Raw genomic sequence first — 21,667 nt, 5'->3', positions numbered from 1 at the left:
TAACCTTACTATAGTATACAGTGTTTACTACAGTTTTTAACTTGCTACAAGAGTACTAACAATTTAGTACAATTTTCTATAGCAATTACTAAATTGTTCAAGTTAACCAGACTTTTATTTTGACAGGTTGTCGGGAAGACGCTTGAGTTTAAGTGTGTTTGATGATTGGTTCTTCACTCAAACAGTAAATTGCTGCTGGTGAAATCATTTTTCAGAGCAACTCTGGAGACGAAGTTCATGTGTTTATATCCTCATCCTCATACGGTGCAGACGCACATAAATCCATGGGTGTCACGCGTGTAGCACGTTAAACTGTGTTGTGCATTCATCCGACACTCAGAACAGACAGATGACACGTTTAAATAACATGATTCCGCAACTGTGAGTCTGCATCTAGTTAAGTGGACTCAATGGAACACACAAACAAGCACCAACTACAAGCAGCTCAGTCTAAAATGCACCTGCCAAACTGTTTTACATGTGTGCTACACTGGCTAATTTATTCTTAGCACAGACCGTGAGTTGCTACACTGCGACTCACTGGAAAAGTATTTTAACTACTAGAAAAGCATAAAATCATATAATTTCGATATAAACAATATTGGCTCATCGTGCGTGGCTTTGGGAAAACAAATCCATATCCCCAAATCTCAATACACTGCCCAGGCCCAGTAAAAGGTAGTAAAACGATATCGTTTTCAAAAAAGAAATGACATTTTTCTTAGAAAACAAAACTCACCAATGAAACATATCTGAATTTCTATGATTTCTCATCAACTTCATGCCATGGCCACATCTTGAGCACGATTCATTTTAGGAGATGGTTTCTGAGTAGCAAAAAGAAATAATTTTGTCAACAACATTGTTAGCGCTCCTCTTTATCACATGACTTTCCTTGGAACGTGCTTACTTGGGCGCGCGAAAATCCCGCCACCACCATATGCCCCACCTACTGTTGGGAATTGAGGCTCATTTTATGGATTGGGATCATTTGATTCAGCTAAACTATGAGCCCGAAATTGCACTGAAGATTCGTGTTTGAGTGACCGTGAACATTAAGCCACTAAATGGATTTTCTGTGCGTTATTATTATTAAAAAAGAAAGAAAACAGAAAGAAATAATTTACTCTAAGATGTGAGCCGACTCCCATCGTTCACTTAAAGAAATCTGCTCATAGGGCCGACTCGTTCATGAACGACACGTCGTTAGCCCCACCTATTTTCGCGCAATTTGAAGCATGCTTCAGTCAGGAGGCTTAAACATTATAAATATTTTAGAGAAAGTAAAACTCTATGGAATAGCACCTTCTTTGGAAGTGCTTACAACCTGGGATAACTGTAAAGACATACAAGATCCACCGGTTTTAGAGGTGGTGTAGGGTATGGTCGGATCAAAGTTTACCATCTGTGATCGTAAAACACAGTAACCTCTCAGCAGGACTACGACCAGGCACCAACAAGTCTGGCCAAATGTCCTATTCTCAACACCTTCATCTAAACCAGGACATATTCGTATACTCTCCCCTAGACTTCAAAGGAGGTTCTTGGGGAGGACAGGACTGTTCACCAAAGTGAGAAAAGCCATGTGGCCCCCAGGGACTGAGAGCCTCAAATTCTTCCAAAAGAATGTCTCTTTCTCTTTCCTTAGCCACAAAAGACTGGTTTAAAGTGTATACACATGAATCTCCACATTGTATGCTTGTCTCTATGTTATTCTCCTTTACCTATAACCTCAAAGGCATATGTGCTTAGTGGTATTCTGTGTATATTTACACTCTTGTCCAAACTACAGGTCAATGTAAGTGTAACCCCTTCATGTTTCATATCTACGTGTTTCCCTTTTCATGTCTTAGAATATGGTGTATAGCACAGTAATGTATTTTATACCATACTCATTTTATTCTATTCTAAGTCTATTCCTGCTCCAAACTCCCAGGCGATCATAAATGCAAATGAGTTAGTGTGCCGGACAAAGAAACATGTTTTCGCGCCCAAAAACTATCTCATCACATTGGATCGCCCACCTTGGAGGGGCTTGACACCCTCTGTGTTAAAACACCTGAACACGCAGGAAAGCTCGCTCTTTTGTGTATGTTCGTTCGCTTGTGTGCGTTCGCGCTCGTGCGCGTTCATATTCTTTCAACCTCTCGAGACCTGTCTCTCCTCAGAGATAGCCTCTTCCAGCAGTTTGGGTCAGCTAAATCCAACGGACTCCCGGCTTGCTCAGAACGCATCAGGACCCTTTGATACGCGCGCCAGCACGTGTCCCGAGAAACAAAGAAGTCAATACAAGTATCTGAACTATTGCTAACCAGTTGCGTATAAGCTTTTCCCCTTTTAAATAAGGAGATTTGTCCTTGATGGTTCGTGCAGATGTGAATAGCTGATTTAATACTGCCCTTTTCTTTGCTTTATCTATTTTCTTTCATTTTCTACTGTTTTACGTTTTTATGTTTGTTTGTTAATGTTTGGTCCTTGTTAGTAGTTGGTTTTAGTTCCGCCGTAGTGTAGATAAATAAACCGCATGTGTATCCACGCTCGAATTGTTTCTGTGTTTATTTATCACATATCAAGGTCACTTAAACTGCTTGATTTCGTTAAGATTTCTGAAGTGGTACTGTACTACAGTAAGAATATTGTTTTTCCAGGCCAGGGGAGTAATATTTCTTAGAGTTGATATATGATCTGCTGATCACTCGGTGGACGAGTGTATTTAGTTTGTCGCTGTTATTAGCTCTGCTGCATCAGGTTAAAGTATATAAAGTAATTAATGGTTAATCACAATTAATTATACGTATGTTACTGTGGTTAAACTCATAGTTTCCCCGAAATACACTACAGTGGAATCACTGTACTGAGAATTCAAGCAATGTTGTCAGCAGAAACGTTCGATGGGATGGCACCATTTATGCCAACTATGCACCAATTAGCAGATGAACAAGAGGACCTGGACAACATGGATGAGTCAAGAAAAGCTACGAGGAGTGGGAGGACAATAACAAAAAAAATCACAAATACAACTCCGATCATTATGGTAAGAATTTATATCATACTTTTTGTTGGTGTATGCATGGTCGAATAGTAAAAACATTTTAAGATTGATGCTGTGGTCAAATATTTGACGATTCGCATTATAAAATGTATATTATAATAATTCAAAAGTAATTATATGGGGGATGGTGGTTTTACAGAGGGGATGCTTTTTTTTCAAGAAGGGGGGATGCCATCCCCTCGCAGCCCCCTCAAGCCGAGCCCTGCATTTACTGCTTGTTTGTTTTCCCCTTTTTCATGTTTAACACTTGCTTCCCCCTAGTTCTACCTGCACGCAAGAGGGTTCAGTCTGAAAATCCAACAAGGTCATCAGTAGGTAAGTAAATGACACAAATGGTCGAAACAAATGGTCGAATTGATTAGAATTTTGTTATGATATTTTCCTCCCCTGAGATATTCTTATTGGACACGTTTATAATATCTTGACAGATAAATTGAGACCTTTGGTGGCCATTAAGCATTTTGCAGTTTTTAGTCTGTGTGATAACGACTTTATTATCAAATAATTTGCTATCATATTATACACTACATTAGTGGTTTTCAATCACTCTGTACATTTTTATGTCTCCTTTATTTAATACCTGATTCCAATCATCAGCTCATTAGGTGAGAGTTCCAGTGTATCAAATGAAGGAGACTAACAAAATTTGCAGAGAAGTGTGAATGAATGAATACCACTGCATAAATCCTATAAAAATGCTTCATCTACATATATCCCCCATACAGTTTTCTAGTTCATAATGTGTTGAATACACTTACAGGAGATGACAACTGGCAGCTACAGGTTATGACAATTGATAAGTTTTGCTTCTGCCATAAAACTTTGTAAATCTGAAATTGATCACAGTATGAGAATGAAGTTAGTTGATATGTCATCACGTCGATTTCATGTCGACCTTAAAACTCACAAATGTTTTTAAAGGGATAAAGGCTTCTTTTCTGCTGTTGTTGTTACTTTGATGCTTATACTGTTCAAATGCTGCAGGTCTGCTGTACAGCCAACCAGTGACACAGCAGGTTCCTTTTCTACATAAACACAAGATTCATGTGAACATTACAGACAAATAAATACAAGATACAGATAATTGATAAATTGATTGTTTGAATCGTGTAGTTTTTTCAATTATAATTACGCATTTGTGTTTTAATGTATTAACTTTATTATGCATGTTGATTGAATTAACCCTAGTTCATGTAGGATACAGTTTTTATTTATGTATTGTTTGATCCCATCCAAGTTACATAATTGTTTTGGTCTTCTGAAAGGGGCACCCACTGCACAAATTGCTTTTGATCAAGACAAAAAAACAATTGAAATTCAAAAGCAGAAGATCCTTCATTTGCAAGAGAAAGTTGACTTTCTCACAGATGACAGGAATTATCTCCGATCAAGACTGGAGGATGGTACATTTGTGTTTCTTTGATTATTGTGTTTTTGTGTCTGTGTTAATGTTTATAAATTTAGGTAATACCATTTCACACACCCTGTCATATGAATGGTTGTTGAGCATGTGTTTTGCATCCATTTTAAGATGGCGGCTAACTAATAAGGCTGCCTTTTCTCTGTGTGTACTATTAAAGGGATAGTTCACCCAAAAATGAAAATTCTGTCATCATTTACTCACCCTCATGTTGAGTTGCTTTATCTTGTTGATCACAAAATAAGATATTTTGGTTTATGAAGGTTACCCCTCAGTGGCCGGTACCCATTGGATTCCATAGTAGAAAAAACAAATACCATGGAAGTCAATACGTACCAGCAACTGTGTGGTAACCATCACAAAATATCTTCTTTTGTTGTCAAAAGAACAAAGAAACTCTTACAGGTTTGGTTTAAAACAACATGAGGGTGAGTAAATGATAACATAATTTTCATTGTTGGGTGAACTGTCCCTCTTAGACATGTAAAACCTCAAAAATGACTACATTAAGTGTGATTAAAGGGATTTAGGCCTGGTTTCACAGACAAGGCTTAAAACTAGTCCCAGACTATAATTAAAGTGTGACCTGTCTTAACTGAATATAACTTTCCCAGAAATATCTTAAAATATATTAGTGCCATTGTTTTGTCTCAAGATGCACACCAGTGATGTATTTTTCTAAGGCATTTTTATAAAAGCAACATGAATATTTTACTTCAACTAAGGCATTGTCCTGGCTTAAGCTAATCCGACATGTCTGTGAAACTGGGCCCTAATGCTTTGTAGTTTTATGTTGTCAATACATTGTATTTGTTTCTGCCATAGCACTTAGGTGTGAAGCAGTTAATTCATCTGGCCCGAATGCAGCATCATCCACTGTTGCTACATCACAGTCCACTGACGAATCTTCAGAATCTTCAAATTCTTCAGATTCATCGTCAGATTCATCTGATTCGGAACGTACAGCAAAGAAGAAGAAAAAGGATAAAAACCAAAAGAACAGGAAGAAATCCAAGAAACAGAGGATTGATTTTAGATGGGGTATGTTTATCCAAAAATTCTGTCAAGACTAAGTGATTTAAAAATACTCATTCTTATTATTAATATAACTGCAAGCAGCGTTACTGGGTCAAGGCCTTCAAGGGCACAAAAGGAAATGCATGTGGTTATGTCTGATCATTAATTTTTGAACATCAAATTTAAATTCATAGGTAAAAAAGTACTAGAAACAAAATAAAATTTCGTATAACTTTATAGCAAGTTGTTCTACTGATGTTGTGTACAAAGTTTTCTGTCAATACTCCAAAGTATCGCAAAGATACAGCCATATGACCCTTGCTCATGCTCACCCCCAAATGTGTTGATGCGGTATACGAGAACTGTTTGATCAAACAAACAGATTTTCAGATCTTTTTGTCTGGAGTGTTTCTACATGCCATGTAGGGTTGCACAAGGCACCGTTGATACGGTAACATCGCAATGTTAAAGTTTCAAAATAATGCAGATGCCACTCTTTTTTCCTGAGCTGTAGCACCATTTTGAGTGCCTGTGACCTTCAAGGTTGCAAAACCAATGTCAGTTTAATGAAGCATTTGTAAAAACAGTTGCTTTCTTAGTTTATGAATAAATCCGCTGTTTTGGACAAGCGAGTCAGTGCCATCACCCTGGTAAATATTAAAGCTTGTGACAGTATTTACTGTAATCAATGCAGTACTTTTATCACAAGAACTAGTATACATTGACAAAGACAAGTAATAACTATTTATCTTAAGTTTTTCCACATTCGAACAGTTATTGTTTTTCATTAATAAAGTCTTCAGAGGAAACTAGGAAATGTTTTTTAATCTATATTCTTTTTAATATTGGGTTATTTTGTCGAATTGAGTTATGAATTACAGCAACAATGCACAACACCACGACACTAGATGGCATTAGGGTTGTCACGGTACCATAAACATGTCTTACGATACTATACCAGCTGAAGTATTTCGATACCAAGTAGTATCACGATGCTGTGCCATATAATTCCAATCTATACAAAAAACTCAGATTTAGATTAAACACTTTGTATTTACTATTGTAAACCGTATTATACTTTGCACTAGAATATGTTGTTGTATTAACTGTAGTAATTGGATAAATTGTAGCAAATACATTTACATTTAGTCATTTGTAAATACTATAAATACTGTAGTATACTTAAATATTTACTATGATACGACTCAAAAAGACTAGTATCTATGAGTTTTAGTAGTTTACTGTAGTAAATACTAAAGTACACTAGATCATTTTTCACGTTGGAACTAATTCAAATGTTGGACAAATTTAACTGATACAGCAGTCTTTATAAAGGGAAATATTAGGCTTACTTTAAATGCAGAACTAAAACGGCCAGTAGGTGGCGTCAATTTTCCACTGAGTTAGTGAATCATTTAACCAACTCGTTCAAATTGCCAGTTTGAATCATTAACTCGTCCGAGACATTCAAAACACACATTCATTTTGGAGATAAACACCGCAAAACGGCAGATGTAAGTGTTCAAATAAATATGAATACGCATATGCAACATTAACTACGGTACTACGATACTACCGTTTCAAAAATAGAGAGGCATCGCGGGTATTTTTAAGCTTTAGCATCGCGATGCTACCGTAGCACCGGTACACCGTGCAACCCTAGATGGCATAGTATTGCAAGATTTTTTTTAATATTTATGTATAACAGTCAAAGTGTTTTTTCACAATTCACTTTAACCAGTATTTAAAAGTAAAGTTAGAGATGTGAGTTTTGTTTGTTGTTGATTACCAGTTGTGAAGTATCAGCAGTCACGTCACAGGGAAATAAGCCATCTGTGTTCCAATGTGAAGAGTACACGATACACTGATTCTTGAACTAATCAGCTAGGGCGCAAATTGAGACACATGGTATGCTTGTGTGCAATTACAGCTGTTACCATGCTTATAATGTCTTGAATTTCGGCACACATGAGGCATGGGGAAAAGCTTAGACATGGGTGTGGATGGGAAGATGCCAAACTATAAACACATTTTTTTTTATTTCAGATGATGTTGCCATTGCAAAGTTGATGATAAAAAAGTTGAAACAGGAAGTGTCTCAATCTATAGCATACATTGAGTGATTTTGATCGCTTTCTGAGAGCTAACATGTAGCGGTGCACAGTTGTGCTTGGGCATGTAATTGCTGCTTGAAGCGGTTTTATGTATCTTGTGAACCGAAAAAAGTGTATAATTTAGAATATTTACTTGTAAATAATTGTATGCTTTGTTTTTTTTTCAGCAAGAACCCCTGAAGACTCAATCAAATGTTACCACAAAGTTGTACAGCTTGTAAAAGGTGGTTTGAGCAAAGCGGAAGCTTACCATAAAATCAAGGTTGACAGAAATACCATTGTTATGCAGGCTCCTATCGCTGAATTGGCTACAGCAAATCCAGAGGAGTTCAAAGCACTGAGAGCAACCTTTAAAAAGGGAGAAAGTATACAGAAATTTTCTAATGTGTTATGCACGTTGTCTAGCTCAGCCTAATGTGGATGTCATAAGGCGTTTAAAAGACAGAAATGCACTGCTTGATATCTCCAAAAAGTGAGATTGAAGTTTTGGTTTTAGTATTTAGAGAAAACATTTGTACTATTTATGGTTGAAAAAATTTTTGTTTGCATCGATAGATGCTGTGTTTAAAGTAAATACAGGTTCCTAAAAATCTTGTGATGTTCCTGAATTTTGTAACATTTAAGTTTGTTTTAAATTTTGTGCATATTTACTGCTGGTCATCTGATCTTAGAAGAGCATTTTGATCTTTGGATATTGTTCTGGTGCAAAATAAAGACCTTGGTGGATGTTGATAATGTTAATGCAATTACTTAATGACTTTTTGTATTATTTTATTATTATGAACTCATGCTACTACTAACTACTATGCTAACTACTCATAGACCAACATGAACTCGTGACTTGTTAATGCATTGTTATGTCATGACTTTACTTGGAGGGGCACATTATTATTAACTCGTGCTTAACTACTCATAGACCAACATGAACTCGTGACTTGTTAATGCATCATTGTAAAGTTATCAATTACACATGCACTACACATATTCAGCTCATCATAATCACTTATCATTGAGTACCATTTGATGGTTTGTCATGTTAAAGAGCAGAGCAGATGTGCCTATGTTTAGACTGTTTATTATAGACAGGGGGGCCTGATCAATACTAAGAAAACCATCATCTGTAGGCTAAAACTGATTTGTAGTTTGGAAGTAACGCCTGCTTCATGAATACATGTTACTACACGTTGTACTTCACCCTTGAGGTCAATGGAGCAATGCCTTGGGACCCAGTCTACCGTAACCAGTCAAGGTGGGTATGAATAAAAGTATGAATAATCATGCAAAACAGGTGTTTATTATTGTCAGAATCAGAAGAGCTTTATTGCCAGGTGTGCTTGCCAGGCAATTTTCTTTGGTGTTGAAAGCTTCTAGTACACACATTCAACACAATGACAAGACAAATTATAATAAAGATTTACAGTTTAAAAATATTCTTAAAACAATTGCATATATAAAATTAAAGCTGCAAGCAGCGATGATCGGGCCCTCGCGGAAAGTGCCACCGCAACCCGGTGCAACCACCAGCCGTCGGCCTCAGGAAGAGCGAACTGTGGACAATGCGCATATAGGAAGTTATATTATAGAAAGACTTTAATTTACTTACATGTACCAGATTTCCTGTTATTTATTCAAATGTGCCACATTCCCTTTTGCCAGCTGGTGGCGCTATTGCTATGAGTGAACACTGACATGGATATGTGTAATCGTAGGCGATAAAATTAATGCAGGCGAATTATGTTAGGATTTGTTATTTCTTTAAACGTGTCACATTCCCTTTTGCCAGCTGGTGGCGCTATTGCAGAGTGAACACTGACATGGATATATGTAATCGTAGGCGATTAAATGAATGCAGGCGAAATATGGTAGGATTTGTTATTTATTTAAATGTCACATTCCCTTTTGCCAGCAGGTGGTGCTATTGCTATAAGTGAACACTGACATGGATATGGGTTCAGGCCAGGACTATTATCAAACATGTGAAGTGTGAGACTGGTCAGACATTGTGTGCCTGAGTTACAATAGCTTCCTGTTTCACGGCGAAACATCAAACTTTGTCAGGCCACCAGGAACACGCCCCTCAATGAAAAGTTAGGTTCTTACAATGTATCGTCACAAAGATCAGAAGATCATACTGGCCAAATATGATGCTGACCGTTTTGAATCTGAAAGAGGAGTTAATCACAGTTTAAAACATGCCACTTCCTGTTTCCTGCAGGTGGCGCTATAACTGTATCTGAATATTACCATGTAGATGTCTTCAGGCCAGGACTTTTATCAAATGTGTGAAGTCTGGGTGAAGTCTGGGGCCTGTTGCACATTGTAGGCCTGAGTTACAACAGCTTCCTGTTCATGGCGAAACGCCAAACTTTGGATGGCCGCCAGGGTCACGTTCCCCCATGAAAAGTCAGGATCTCCGCAATTTAGCTTCGCAAAGGCCTTAAGATTAGAATGACATGAAGATGATGTTGATCGGATTAAAACTCTAGGAGGAGTTCGTTAAAGTACGACGACTGGAAATTGAAACAAATTACAAAATTGCACAGGAAATCAAAAATAACGGACTTCCTGTTGGGTTTAGAGATATGCTCCAAGAGACTTTTCTTAATGATTCGGGGTGTTCTATCAGCCCACCAAATTTGGTGCATGTACGTATTGCGTAGCGGCCTGGGCAGTTCTAGGTGGCGCTAGCGAGCCATTTTGCCACGCCTAATTTTAAAACCCATATCAGACGTAAATTTTTGCAAGGTCTGATGCGTGTGCAAATTATTGTGAGTTTTTGAGCATGTTTAGGCCTTCAAATTAGCGATCAAAGAGGGAGAATAATAATAATAATAATAATTAAAGCTGCAAGCAGCGATGATCGGGCCCTCGCGCAAAAGTGCAACCGCAACCCTGTGCCATCACCACCCGTCGGCCTCAGGAACAGTGAACGGTGGGCAACGTGCATATAAGGAGTTACATTATAGATTTTTCCGTGCCATATTTCCTATTGCCAGCTGGTGGCGCTATTACTATAAGTGAACACTGACGTGGATATGTGTTCAGGCCAGGACTCTTATAAAACATATGAAGTGTGAGGCCGGTCGGACATTGCGTGCCTGAGTTACTATAGCTTCCTGTTTCATGGCGAAACATCAACTCTTTGACACGCCCCTCAACGAAAAGTCTGGAACTTGCAATGTATCGTCACAAAGGTCTAGGAAGTTATATTATAGAAAGACTTTAATTTATTTACATGTACCAGATTTCCTGTTATTTATTTAAATGTGTCACATTCCCTTTTGCCAGCTGGTGGCGCTATTGCTATAAGTGAACACTGACATGGATATGTGTAATCATAGGCGATAAAATTAATGCAGGCGAATTATAGTAGGATTTGTTATTTATTTAAATGCGTCACATTCCCTTTTGCCAGCTGGTGGCGCTATCGCTATAAGTGAACACTGACATGGATATGTGTTCAGGCCAGGACTCTTATCAAACATGTGAAGTGTGAGGCTGGTCGGACATTGTGTGCCTGAGTTACTATAGCTTCCTGTTTCATGGCGAAACATCAACTCTTTGACACGCCCCTCAACGAAAAGTCTGGAACTTGCAATGTATCGTCACAAAGGTCTAGGAAGTTATATTATAGAAAGACTTTAATTTATTTACATGTACCAGATTTCCTGTTATTTATTTAAATGTGTCACATTCCCTTTTGCCAGCTGGTGGCGCTATTGCTATAAGTGAACACTGACATGGATATGTGTAATCATAGGCGATAAAATTAATGCAGGCGAATTATAGTAGGATTTGTTATTTATTTAAATGCGTCACATTCCCTTTTGCCAGCTGGTGGCGCTATCGCTATAAGTGAACACTGACATGGATATGTGTTCAGGCCAGGACTCTTATCAAACATGTGAAGTGTGAGGCTGGTCGGACATTGTGTGCCTGAGTTACTATAGCTTCCTGTTTCATGGCGAAACATCAAACTGTGTCAGGCCGCCACGGACACGCCCCTCAACGAAAAGTCAGCAACTTGCAATGTATCGTCACAAAGGTCTGAAGATCATACTGGCCAAATATGATTCTGACCTGTTTAAATCTGTATGAGGAGTTAATCACAGTTTAAAACATGCCACTTCCTGTTTCCTGCAGGTGGCGCTATAACAGTATCTGAATATTACCATGTAGATGTCTTCAGGCCAGGACTTTTATCAAATGTGTGAAGTCTGGGTGAAGTCTGGGGCCTGTTGGACATTGTAGGCCTGAGTTACAACAACTTCCTGTTCATGGCGAAACGCCAAACTTTGGATGGCCGCCAGGGTCACGATCCCCCACGAAAAGTCAGGATCTCCGCAATTTAGCTTCGCAAAGGCCTTAAGATGAGAATGACATGAAGATGATGTTGATCGGATTAAAACTCTAGGAGGAGTTCGTTAAAGTACGACGACTGGAAATTGAAACAAATTACAAAATTGCACAGGAAATCAAAAATAACGGACTTCCTGTTGGGTTTAGAGATATGCTCCAAGAGACTTTTCTTAATGATTCGGGGTGTTCTATCAGCCCACCAAATTTGGTGCATGTACGTATTGCGTAGTGGCCTGGGCAGTTCTAGGTGGCGCTAGCGAGCCATTTTGCCACGCCTAATTTTAAAACCCATATCAGACGTAAATTTTTGCAAGGTCTGATGCGTGTGCAAATTATTGTGAGTTTTTGAGCATGTTTAGGCCTTCAAATTAGCGATCAAAGAGGTAGAAGAAGAAGAAGAAGAAGAAGAAGAAGAATAATAAACAACACAGAAACAAAAGGGCTCTGCACTACGGTGCAAGCCGGTGGCTTGCTCCTCCGTGCTCGGGCCCTAATAATAATAATAAACAACACAGAAACAAAAGGGCTCTGCACTACGGTGCAAGCCAGTGGCTTGCTCCTCCGTGCTCGGGCCCTAATAAACAACACAGAAACAAAAGGGCTCTGCACTACGGTGCAAGCCAGTGGCTTGCTCCTCCGTGCTCGGGCCCTAATAAACAATACAGAAACAAAAGGGCTCTGCACTTCGGTGCAAGTCGGTGGCTTGCTCCTCCGTGCTCGGGCCCTAATAAACAACACAGAAACAAAAGGGCTCTGCACTATGGTGCAAGCCGGTAGCTTGCTCCTCCGTGCTCGGGCCCTAATAAATATATGCCTGATAATGTGAGATAACGTGCTTGTTAATGTTTACTTATGTAGTTTTACTAAGCATTATCTAATGATTAAGAGATCATTATTTCATGTAAATTGAAATGCTACATCCAACCGGCCTCACAACCGCAGACCACGTGTAACCACACCAGACCAGGACCTCCACATCCAGCATATTCACCTCCAAGATCATCTGAGACCAGCCACCCGGACAGCTGCTGCAACAATCGGTTTGCATAACCAAAGAATTTCTGCACAAACTGTCAGAAACCATCTCGGGGAAGCTCATCTGCATGCTCGTCGTCCTCATTGGGGTCTCAACCTGACTGCAGTTCGTCGTCGTAACTGACTTGAGTGGGCAAATGCTCACATTCGATGGCATCTGGCACTTTGGAGAGGTGTTCTCTTTACGGATGAATCCCGGTTTTCACTGTACATGGCAGATGGCAGACAACGTGTATGGAGTGGTTTGCTGATGTCAACGTTGTGGATCGAGTGGCCCATGGTGGCAGTGGGGTTATGGTATGGGTAGGCTTAAGTTATGGACAACGAACACAGGTGCATTTTATTGGCATTTTGAATGCACATAGATACCGTGGTGAGATCCTGAGGCCCATTGTTGTGTCATTTATCCACGACCATCACCCCATGTTGCAGCATGATAATGCACAGCCCCATGTTGCAAGGGTCTGTACACCATGCCTGGAAGCTGAAAACATCCCAGTTCTTGCATGGCCAGCATACTCACTGGTCATGTCACCCATTGAGCATGTTTGGGATGCTCTGGATCAGCGTATATGACAGCATGATCCAGTTCCTGCCAATATCCAGCAATATCGCACAGCCTTTGAAGAGGAGTAGACCAACATTCCACAGGCCACAATCAACAACCTGATCAACTATATGCGAAGGAGACGTGTTGCAGTGTGTGAGGCAAATGGTGGTCACACCAGATACTGACTGGATTTCCCAATACAGTAAAACTGCACATTTTAGAGTGGCCTTTTATTGTGGCTGGCCTAAGGCACACCTGTGCGATAATCACGCTGTCTAATCAACATCTTGATATGCCACACCTGTGAGGTGGATGGATTATCTCGGCAAAGGAGAAGTGCTCACTAACACAGATTTAGACAGATTTGTGAACAATATTTGAGAGAAATAGGCCTTTTGTGTACATAGAAAAAATCGTAGATCTTTGACTTCAGCTCATGAAAAATGGGGGCAAAAACAAAAGTGTTGCTTTTATAATTTTGGTCAGTGTAATATAAAGAACATACTGTATATTATCTTAAAAAAAATCTATATTTTTTGGTTTAAAAGCAAAGTCCAAACAAAGCTAATTGTATCCCACGTATAGTCAAGACTGGTTCATTTTCGTTCTTTGGCCAGTTAGCGCAGATATTGTTGATGTATCTTAACATGTTCTATATTTAAAAAATATCAGCAAGATGTAATGTCATTTCATTACATGGTCGACCTGTAGTCACGATTTAGCTCTGAATTGGATGGGCTATGATGTGCAGTCTATTTTTAGTCCACCCGGCGAAATGAGGCAATGTATAGTCAAATTTCAACGGCTTGGTTTTGCCCTGATTCAGACGAGTGTATCCAAAAAGTGTTAAAATTGTTTATGACATCATCAAATGCAAGTAAACATTCATTACATCATTAGGGTTCGAGCGCGTAGCACTAGAAACCTATTGTATTTGTCTGTTTTATGATTAGGGTTCGATTCCGAAGGGCTAGAAACATTGTATTTGCTCTGATTTTTATTAGGGTTCGAGCGCGAAGCGCTAGAAACTTATTGTATTTGTCTGTTTCATTAGGGGTTTGAGCCCGTAGCGTGAGAAACCTATTGTATTTGTCTGTTTTATTATTAGGGTTCGAGCGCGTAGGGCTAGAAACCTATTGTATCTGTTAAGGTTTTTATTATTATACTTCTTCCCTAAAACTGATCGGGCAGCCTAAACCGTAAGGCCGACAGAGCTGAGACTTGGTCAGATGGTAGTAGTCTGACTCGCTACTCCGATACACGGAGCCAGCCATATCGGCCCATAGGGGGCGCTACAGCGATGAAAATTGCGTTTTCGCTCATGACTCTTAAACCGTCGCACACCCAAGTGTCTGGCATCATTGGAATCCTTGGCTCAAAACTTAAAAAATGTATATCTCCGATTTCATTTCCACCTGGGAATTTTTTTTGCTAATTTGCATATTATGCGAAACCTACTTTTGCGAACTATTCCCTGTTTTTTTGCCCGATCGGAACCAAACCATCACTGATTAATTCTTTGGTGTGTGAATGTATATAATTATTGAAAAAAAGTTGAAATTTCGATTCACGGTCGCTAGGCGGCGCTAAAACGTCCGAACCGTAAGTAGCTTATTTACCTAAAATGGCCATAACTCGAGAACCGTTTGAGTTATCTTCATGGGGCTTGGGCTGTATGTGTACACCCTTAGTCCGGGGTGACTATAAAAAAACTGCGGCGTTCGGCCACTAGGCGGCGCTATAATAAGAATTAACTCGAAAAGGGCTATAACTACGCAACCATTTGCCCGGTTGACTTATTGTTTGATATGGTGTGTCTTTGTGTCATGTCCCATGAACCCCTAAAAGGACATTGGCGTATCTCAAAAAACATGGCCGCCATCGGCCAATAAAGTTTGAGCACTCATTACACCGGGTTAACGGAGGCCGATCAAAACGACACTAACTGGGCTTATTCGTCTCATGGTCGTGAAGGTCTGTAAGAAATCAGAATTCATTCGGCCACCGGGGGGCGAAATAACGCTTTTGGAGTGCATAAACAATTGACATATACCCAAACTATTTATATTATATATATTATATAATAGCTCTCCTCATTCTGAACAACTTTGCCTCTGGTACCACTTCTGTCGTTAGAATGGTTCGTGAGTTATCGCTGATGATGTCAAAAACCTACTTTCGCGAACTAGTCCTAGGTTTTTCGACCGATCGGAACCAAACCAATGCAGATGACTTCTTTGGAGAGTGAATGTAAATACGTAATTATCGAAAAAAAAATTCCTTTCACATTCGCTTAGAGTCTATCACAATAAAATAGCCTTAACTCGAGAACGGCTTAACATATCATCATGGGGCTTGGAACATATGTGTAGACCATCACTCTAAGGTTACATACAAAATAGCTCGGCGTTTGGACACTAGTTGGCACTATAACAGTAAAAATGGCTAAATTGACGCATCTTTTGGTTGCTTAAACAATTGTGTATAACGTGACATTTGACATTTACACAAACTATTATATGATATCCCTCTCACAGTACAGAAACAGCACTTTTAAAAGTGGTTAATGATCTCCTTAAGGTTTCTGATTCAGATGCCCGCAGTATCCTGGTTCTCCTTGATCTGACTGCAGCTTTTGATACTGTTTGCCACTGTGTACTTCTTTCTCGACTATCTGCTATAGGTATGAGTGGTGTTGTTCTTCAGTGGCTAACATCTTATCTATCGGATAGACAGCAATTTGTTAGGATAGATAAGAATTGATTAGTGCTGTCAATCGATTAAAAAAATTAATCGGATTAATCACACATTTTTTCTATTATATTTTAAAATATACTTTTACATTTTAATAATTTCACATTTAATCTTCAAATTGATGTAGAAACAACATATTTCTTTAACAGCATCATTTTATGAAAGCTAGCATTTTGATATTAGTACTGTAACTGATGTCTCTATTAAATTGATTATTTTAACATGAATTATAGCCATTCAACAGTATAATTGAGAGCTCATGTAGGAAACATACAGGAATTGAAGGACACTTTACAGTCTTTATTAATGCTAAATTATAAATTAAATGCAGAAGAATTCTCATTAAAGCTACAAAATCACATTGATTTCTTCTTTTATTTTGTTCTTTGATTAACATTAGTGACAGGAGTCAGAGCAGCACGTTTAAGAACGTGGCCCCTTTAAGAGCTGTCTCAGTTCGCAGATCTGACCGTCACCGCACTCCCATTTTCACAACTCTTTGCATTCATTTAAGATTTTATTTTACACTTTGAAGTCTGTGCTTAAGAAAATGCTAGACAAAACGGGCTTTCTGACATAATCTTGTGTGGTTTTATCCATTCAAGCACGAAAGAGAACTTAACACGGATGCGCTGTCTGACAGAGATTCACCGACGCAGCCGTTAGCAGGTGACTGTTTACACCAGACTGGACCTCGCGTTGCGTTTTGCCGCGTCCCACAGTTTAGAAGCGGTCTATCTCCATTGAACGCGTAAAAGCAACTGTTTCAAATCGCGCTTAAGTGGTTTAAAAGCCTGTACACGAATAAGAGCGTGATTACATAATGTAACGCTAGACAAAGGATGTCAAAACAAACGGATGCTGCCTTAATTGCGATAAATATTTTCTCACGCGTTAATTTGAAAAAATTAATCGCATGCGTTAACGCGTTAACGTTGACAGACCTAGAATCGATCTTGCACTGTCACTATTTCCCGTAGTGTACCCCAATGTTCCGTACTTGGTCCTCTTTTATTTATCATTTATGTGCTGCCATTGGGTCAGATCATCAGACGTCATGGTCTCAATTTTCATAGTTACGCTGATGATATTCAAATCTATTTTACAGTTCAACCAAGCTCAGTTTGCCCACCCCTTTCTATTGTTTTCTGTCTTCAAGAACTTAAAACCTGGATGTCAGATAACTTTCTACAACTAAATGCAGACAAAACCGAAATCCTGCTGGTTGGCCCTTAAATCACAGAGCTCCTCCCAGCATGACTTCTTCATAGATATCGATGGTGTCCAGATTAGGCCCTCAACAACTGTGCGAAATTTGGGAGTGTTGTTTGACTCTGCGTTATGCTTTGATTCACACATTGGTCAGATAGTTAAATCATGCTTTTATCAACTGCGAAATATTGTTCGTATACGTCCCTCACTTAATTTTGCAGATGCTGAAACTATTATCCATGCTTTTAGAACCTCGAGATTGGACTACTGGAACTCCTTATATGGCGGCTTACCTGCCAAAGTTATTAATCGTCTCCAAATGGTGCAAAACTCTGCTGCTCGAGTTCTTACATTTAATAAACAATCTGCGCATATCACTCCTATCCTTCACCAACTTCATTGGCTTCCTGTGCCCTAACGTATTCAGTTCAAACTCTTAATTTTAGTTTATAAGGCCCATAATGGCCTCGCACCTCAATATATAGTTGAGTTAGTGCAACCATATGTTCCTGCACGGACTCTCAGATCTAGCAATGATAACTTGCTTGTTGTGCCCAAGTATAAACTCTCTACGGTGGGTGGCAGAGCTTTCTGTATTATAGGCCATAAGCTATGGAATAAGCTGCCCAATAATGTCCGTGCCGCCTCCTCTCTCCAGACCTTTAAGTCTCAACTTAAAACTCATCTATTCACTTTGTTCTCTAAATAACTCTTCTTACTCTATGCTTCCCCTTTCATCAACTTTCATCATATGATTGCGAGACCTTTTATTGTTAATTAACTGTAGTTTCTTGTTGTCAACACCTGTTTGTATGATTGTTCCATCTGATTGTTTGGTGTATTATGTTTGCCAATTGCTTGTATTACTTTGTAAAGTGACCTTGGGTTCTTGAAAGGCGCTATAAAAATAAACATATTATTATTATTATACCATATGAAAGCTCTCCTAATTCCGAACAACTTTGCCTCTTGAACCATTGATGTTGAACAAACGGTTCGTGAGTTAATGGTGATGATGTCAAAAACATACTTTTGCAAACTAGTCCTAGTTTTTTCAATCATTTTCACATTTTCCACCAAAGTACAATTCTCTGGACTCTCTAGATCAATAATTATCAAAACATGATGAGTTTTTTTTTATTTGTGTGACCATAATTCAATTCAATTTTATTTATATAGCGCTTTTCACAATGTGCATTGTTCCAAAGCAGCTTTACAGGAGAAAAGAAGAAAAACTGAAAAAAACAAAAAAGGTAAAAAACAGCACAGTGCACGGTATTTATAGAACAATCAAGATTATTCTAGTAAATAATATCTAATAAATGCAGTCCCCCGGTGGTTTATTTAGCATATTTTGCATTAAGTAAATGCTTTGCTGAAAAGATGTGTCTTTAATCTAGATTTAAATTGGGAGAGTGTGTCTAACCCTCGAATAGTATAGGGAAGGCTATTCCAGAGTTTAGGTGCTACGTATGAGAAAGCTCTACCCCCTTTGGTGGATTTAGTTATTCTAGGTGTTTAAAGTCTGGAGTTTTGAGATCGTAGAGAGCGTGATGGGTTGTAGTGTGGTAGAAGCTCTGTTATGTAGGTAGGGGCTAAACCGTTTAAGGCTTTATAAGTGATTAAAAGAATTTTAAAGTCAATACGATACTTAATGGGTAACCAGTGAAGGCTTGATAACATTGGGGTTATGTGATCGTATTTTCTGGACCTGGTTAGAACTCTGGCAGCTGCATTCTGAACTAACTGTAGTTTGTTTATTGATGATGCAGGACAACCACTAAGTAGTGCATTACAGTGGTCAAGTCTTGATGTCACAAATACATGAATAAGCTTTTCTGCGTCAGCCACACATAAAATATTTCGTAATTTGGCAACATTTCTAAGGTGGAAGAAGGCTGTTTTTGCAACATTTGAGATGTGATTTTTAAATGACAGGTTGCTGTCAAATATAACGCCTAGGTCTTTAACTGTATTTGTTGGAGTAACAGTGCAGCCTTCAATTTGCAGGTTATAATCCGAAATATTCTGCTCACGTGTCTTTGGTCCGATAAGTAATATTTCTGTTTTATTAGAATTTAATAGAAGGAAATTACAAGTCATCCAATGTTTTATATCTTCGATGCACTCTGCCAATTTGGATAGCTGGAACGTATCATCTGGTCTTAATGAGATATATAGAGTATCATCTGCATAACAGTGGAAGCTAATTCCATGTTTTCTAATACTGTTTCCAAGAGGCAGCATGTATATGGAGAATAGCAAGGGTCCAAAAACCGATCCCTGAGGCAATCCATAATTTACTTGCGTTAGATTTGATGATTCCCCATTTAACCGTAACATGGAACTTTATTTTATTAACGTGAAAAGTGTACCTGAAAGCTTGCTACTCCTTAAAAAAGAATCCAACTGATTTGCCACCAAGTACTATTATACATTTTATGACACAAAACAAGCATGCAACATTTGATTCTCACTGGAAGAGGTATGCCTTCATAACAGTCAAAAAGGTGAAATATCATTCATTGAAACTGAATTCATTGAAACGCTTTTTTCATACAGGTCTATAATAAATATATAATTGCTAAACAAATTACTAATCAGTCTGACACATGGCAGCAACTCAATCCATTTTAGCATCCAGACATGTGAACATAACTTGCTGAAGTTCAAACCGAGCATCAAAATAGAGAAAAATAGGATTTATGGGATGGGATATATTAAATTCCATATACTACCTGTGGATTGTTGCCAACAATGTCCATCTCTTAGTTTTTCTTGATTGCTTTGATGCAGCCGTCAACTCAAACTCCACATTTTCAAACAGTTTACACGTAGGCCTAAACAGTGGCACTCATGGTCAAAATGACACATTTTGTTTGCAAAAGGCTCTAACCGTGCCAAAACATTTAAAATATGCAACAAAAGCAAATGTTGCCTTCAAACACCACAACTTGCAAACAAGTATATGAGCTCTTTCAATCAATCATTACACAATTGAGAACAAAATACAAAATACAGAACTCAGTGCGAATCAGTGCACCATTGCTTGTCATTGTAGCCTACTGGCAGTGCCATTTGTTGTCTTTCTATATAGGCTGTGTCAAATGTGCCTTTTTGCAAAGAATTGGATCCAGAATAAGAAATCATTTGATGCAATTTTTATTGATTCCATGACATTCATTTTTTCAAACTGTGGCTGAAAACTGAAATACTGTAAATATTACGTAAAATACATGTAAACCAAAATACAGTAAAATCTATTGGAGTATAAGACATAGCCACTATTGATACTCAGTCTCTTCTGTCTTGACGATGGGGCCACATCGCCTCATCCACATCACATACAATATCCTCTCTTGCAATGCACCTAGGAAAAAATCTTCTTGCATGCCTTGTCCAACCTTGACATTCCTCTGTACCTATTTCTTGGGCAGCAGCAGTCATTGCATTCAGCAAGGGCATTTGCTCATACAGATGGTGATCATAAACCTTCCACCTCCAAGCACTGAAGAACTCCTCTATAGGATTCAAAAATGGGGAATATGCTGGGAGGAACAGCATCACCATAAGAGGGTGTACTCCAAACCACTCATTGACAAGGCGAGAGTGGTGGAACGCCACATTGTCCCAACTCAACTCAACTCAACTTTATTTATATAGCGCTTTTTACAATTTTCATTGTTACAAAGCAGCTGTACATAAGACATATTGACTATAAGCAAAACAATTAAAGTTGTACCTGCAAAAACAAGAAAAAGTTGAAAACACAGAAGACAGACATACCCACATACAAAACACTCCACACACACACAATATGCACACGTACTAACACACATAGACACACACACACGGATGTGCACGCACACACACACACACACACATACGTACACAGACAAGTACGCACACACACACACACACACACACACGCTCAGTGAGAGCACACATTTAAGATAAAGGAGAGAGAAGCACAGGTCAAATATAACAGACTATAAATTCCTATATGCAATATTAATTAAGTAAAACTTTAAAATTCTAAAGCAGCCCCCCCGGTCAGGCAGATAGTGCAAAAACAGTATGCAAACGGTGGCGAGGAACCCAAAACTCTAATCGAGAAAAAAAACCTCAGGAGAACCCAGGCCCAACCAGGGGAT

At 38.7% G+C, this 21,667-nt stretch overlaps 2 protein-coding genes across 3 annotated transcripts in view; both read left to right on the top strand.

Annotated features, from left to right (window-relative positions):
- The window catches only part of LOC130563559 (uncharacterized), a 92,374-nt gene that overhangs the window by 51,410 nt on the left and 19,297 nt on the right, over positions 1 to 21,667 (top strand). The window lies entirely within an intron of this gene.
- Positions 2,007 to 8,324, top strand: LOC130564910 (coiled-coil domain-containing protein 106-like). 2 transcript variants are annotated; one of them, XM_057351371.1, is made up of 3 exons: positions 2,007 to 3,367; positions 5,298 to 5,513; positions 7,771 to 8,324. In XM_057351371.1, the coding sequence occupies exons 1-3, from the start codon at positions 3,289 to 3,291 to the stop codon at positions 8,016 to 8,018; spliced, it is 543 nt and encodes a 180-aa protein (XP_057207354.1). In that variant the 5' UTR covers positions 2,007 to 3,288; the 3' UTR covers positions 8,019 to 8,324. The 2 variants fall into 2 exon arrangements, with proteins under 2 accessions (XP_057207354.1, XP_057207344.1); XM_057351361.1 differs by lacking the exon at positions 2,007 to 3,367 and adding an exon at positions 4,045 to 4,455.

This window comes from Triplophysa rosa, linkage group LG2 (genome assembly GCF_024868665.1).
Source record: "Triplophysa rosa linkage group LG2, Trosa_1v2, whole genome shotgun sequence".
NCBI lineage: Eukaryota > Metazoa > Chordata > Actinopteri > Cypriniformes > Nemacheilidae > Triplophysa > Triplophysa rosa.
This window is presented reverse-complemented; position numbering and strand designations above follow the sequence as displayed.

Bases quoted from the DNA above. Each gene is read 5' to 3' on its own strand.
- LOC130564910 (XM_057351361.1), top strand. From the start codon at position 4,266: ATGTATTGTTTGATCCCATCCAAGTTACATAATTGTTTTGGTCTTCTG. The intron at 4,456-5,297 runs GTACATTTGTGT...TTTCTGCCATAG, and splicing joins CCGATCAAGACTGGAGGATG to CACTTAGGTGTGAAGCAGTT. The intron at 5,514-7,770 runs GTATGTTTATCC...TTTTTTTTTCAG, and splicing joins GAGGATTGATTTTAGATGGG to CAAGAACCCCTGAAGACTCA.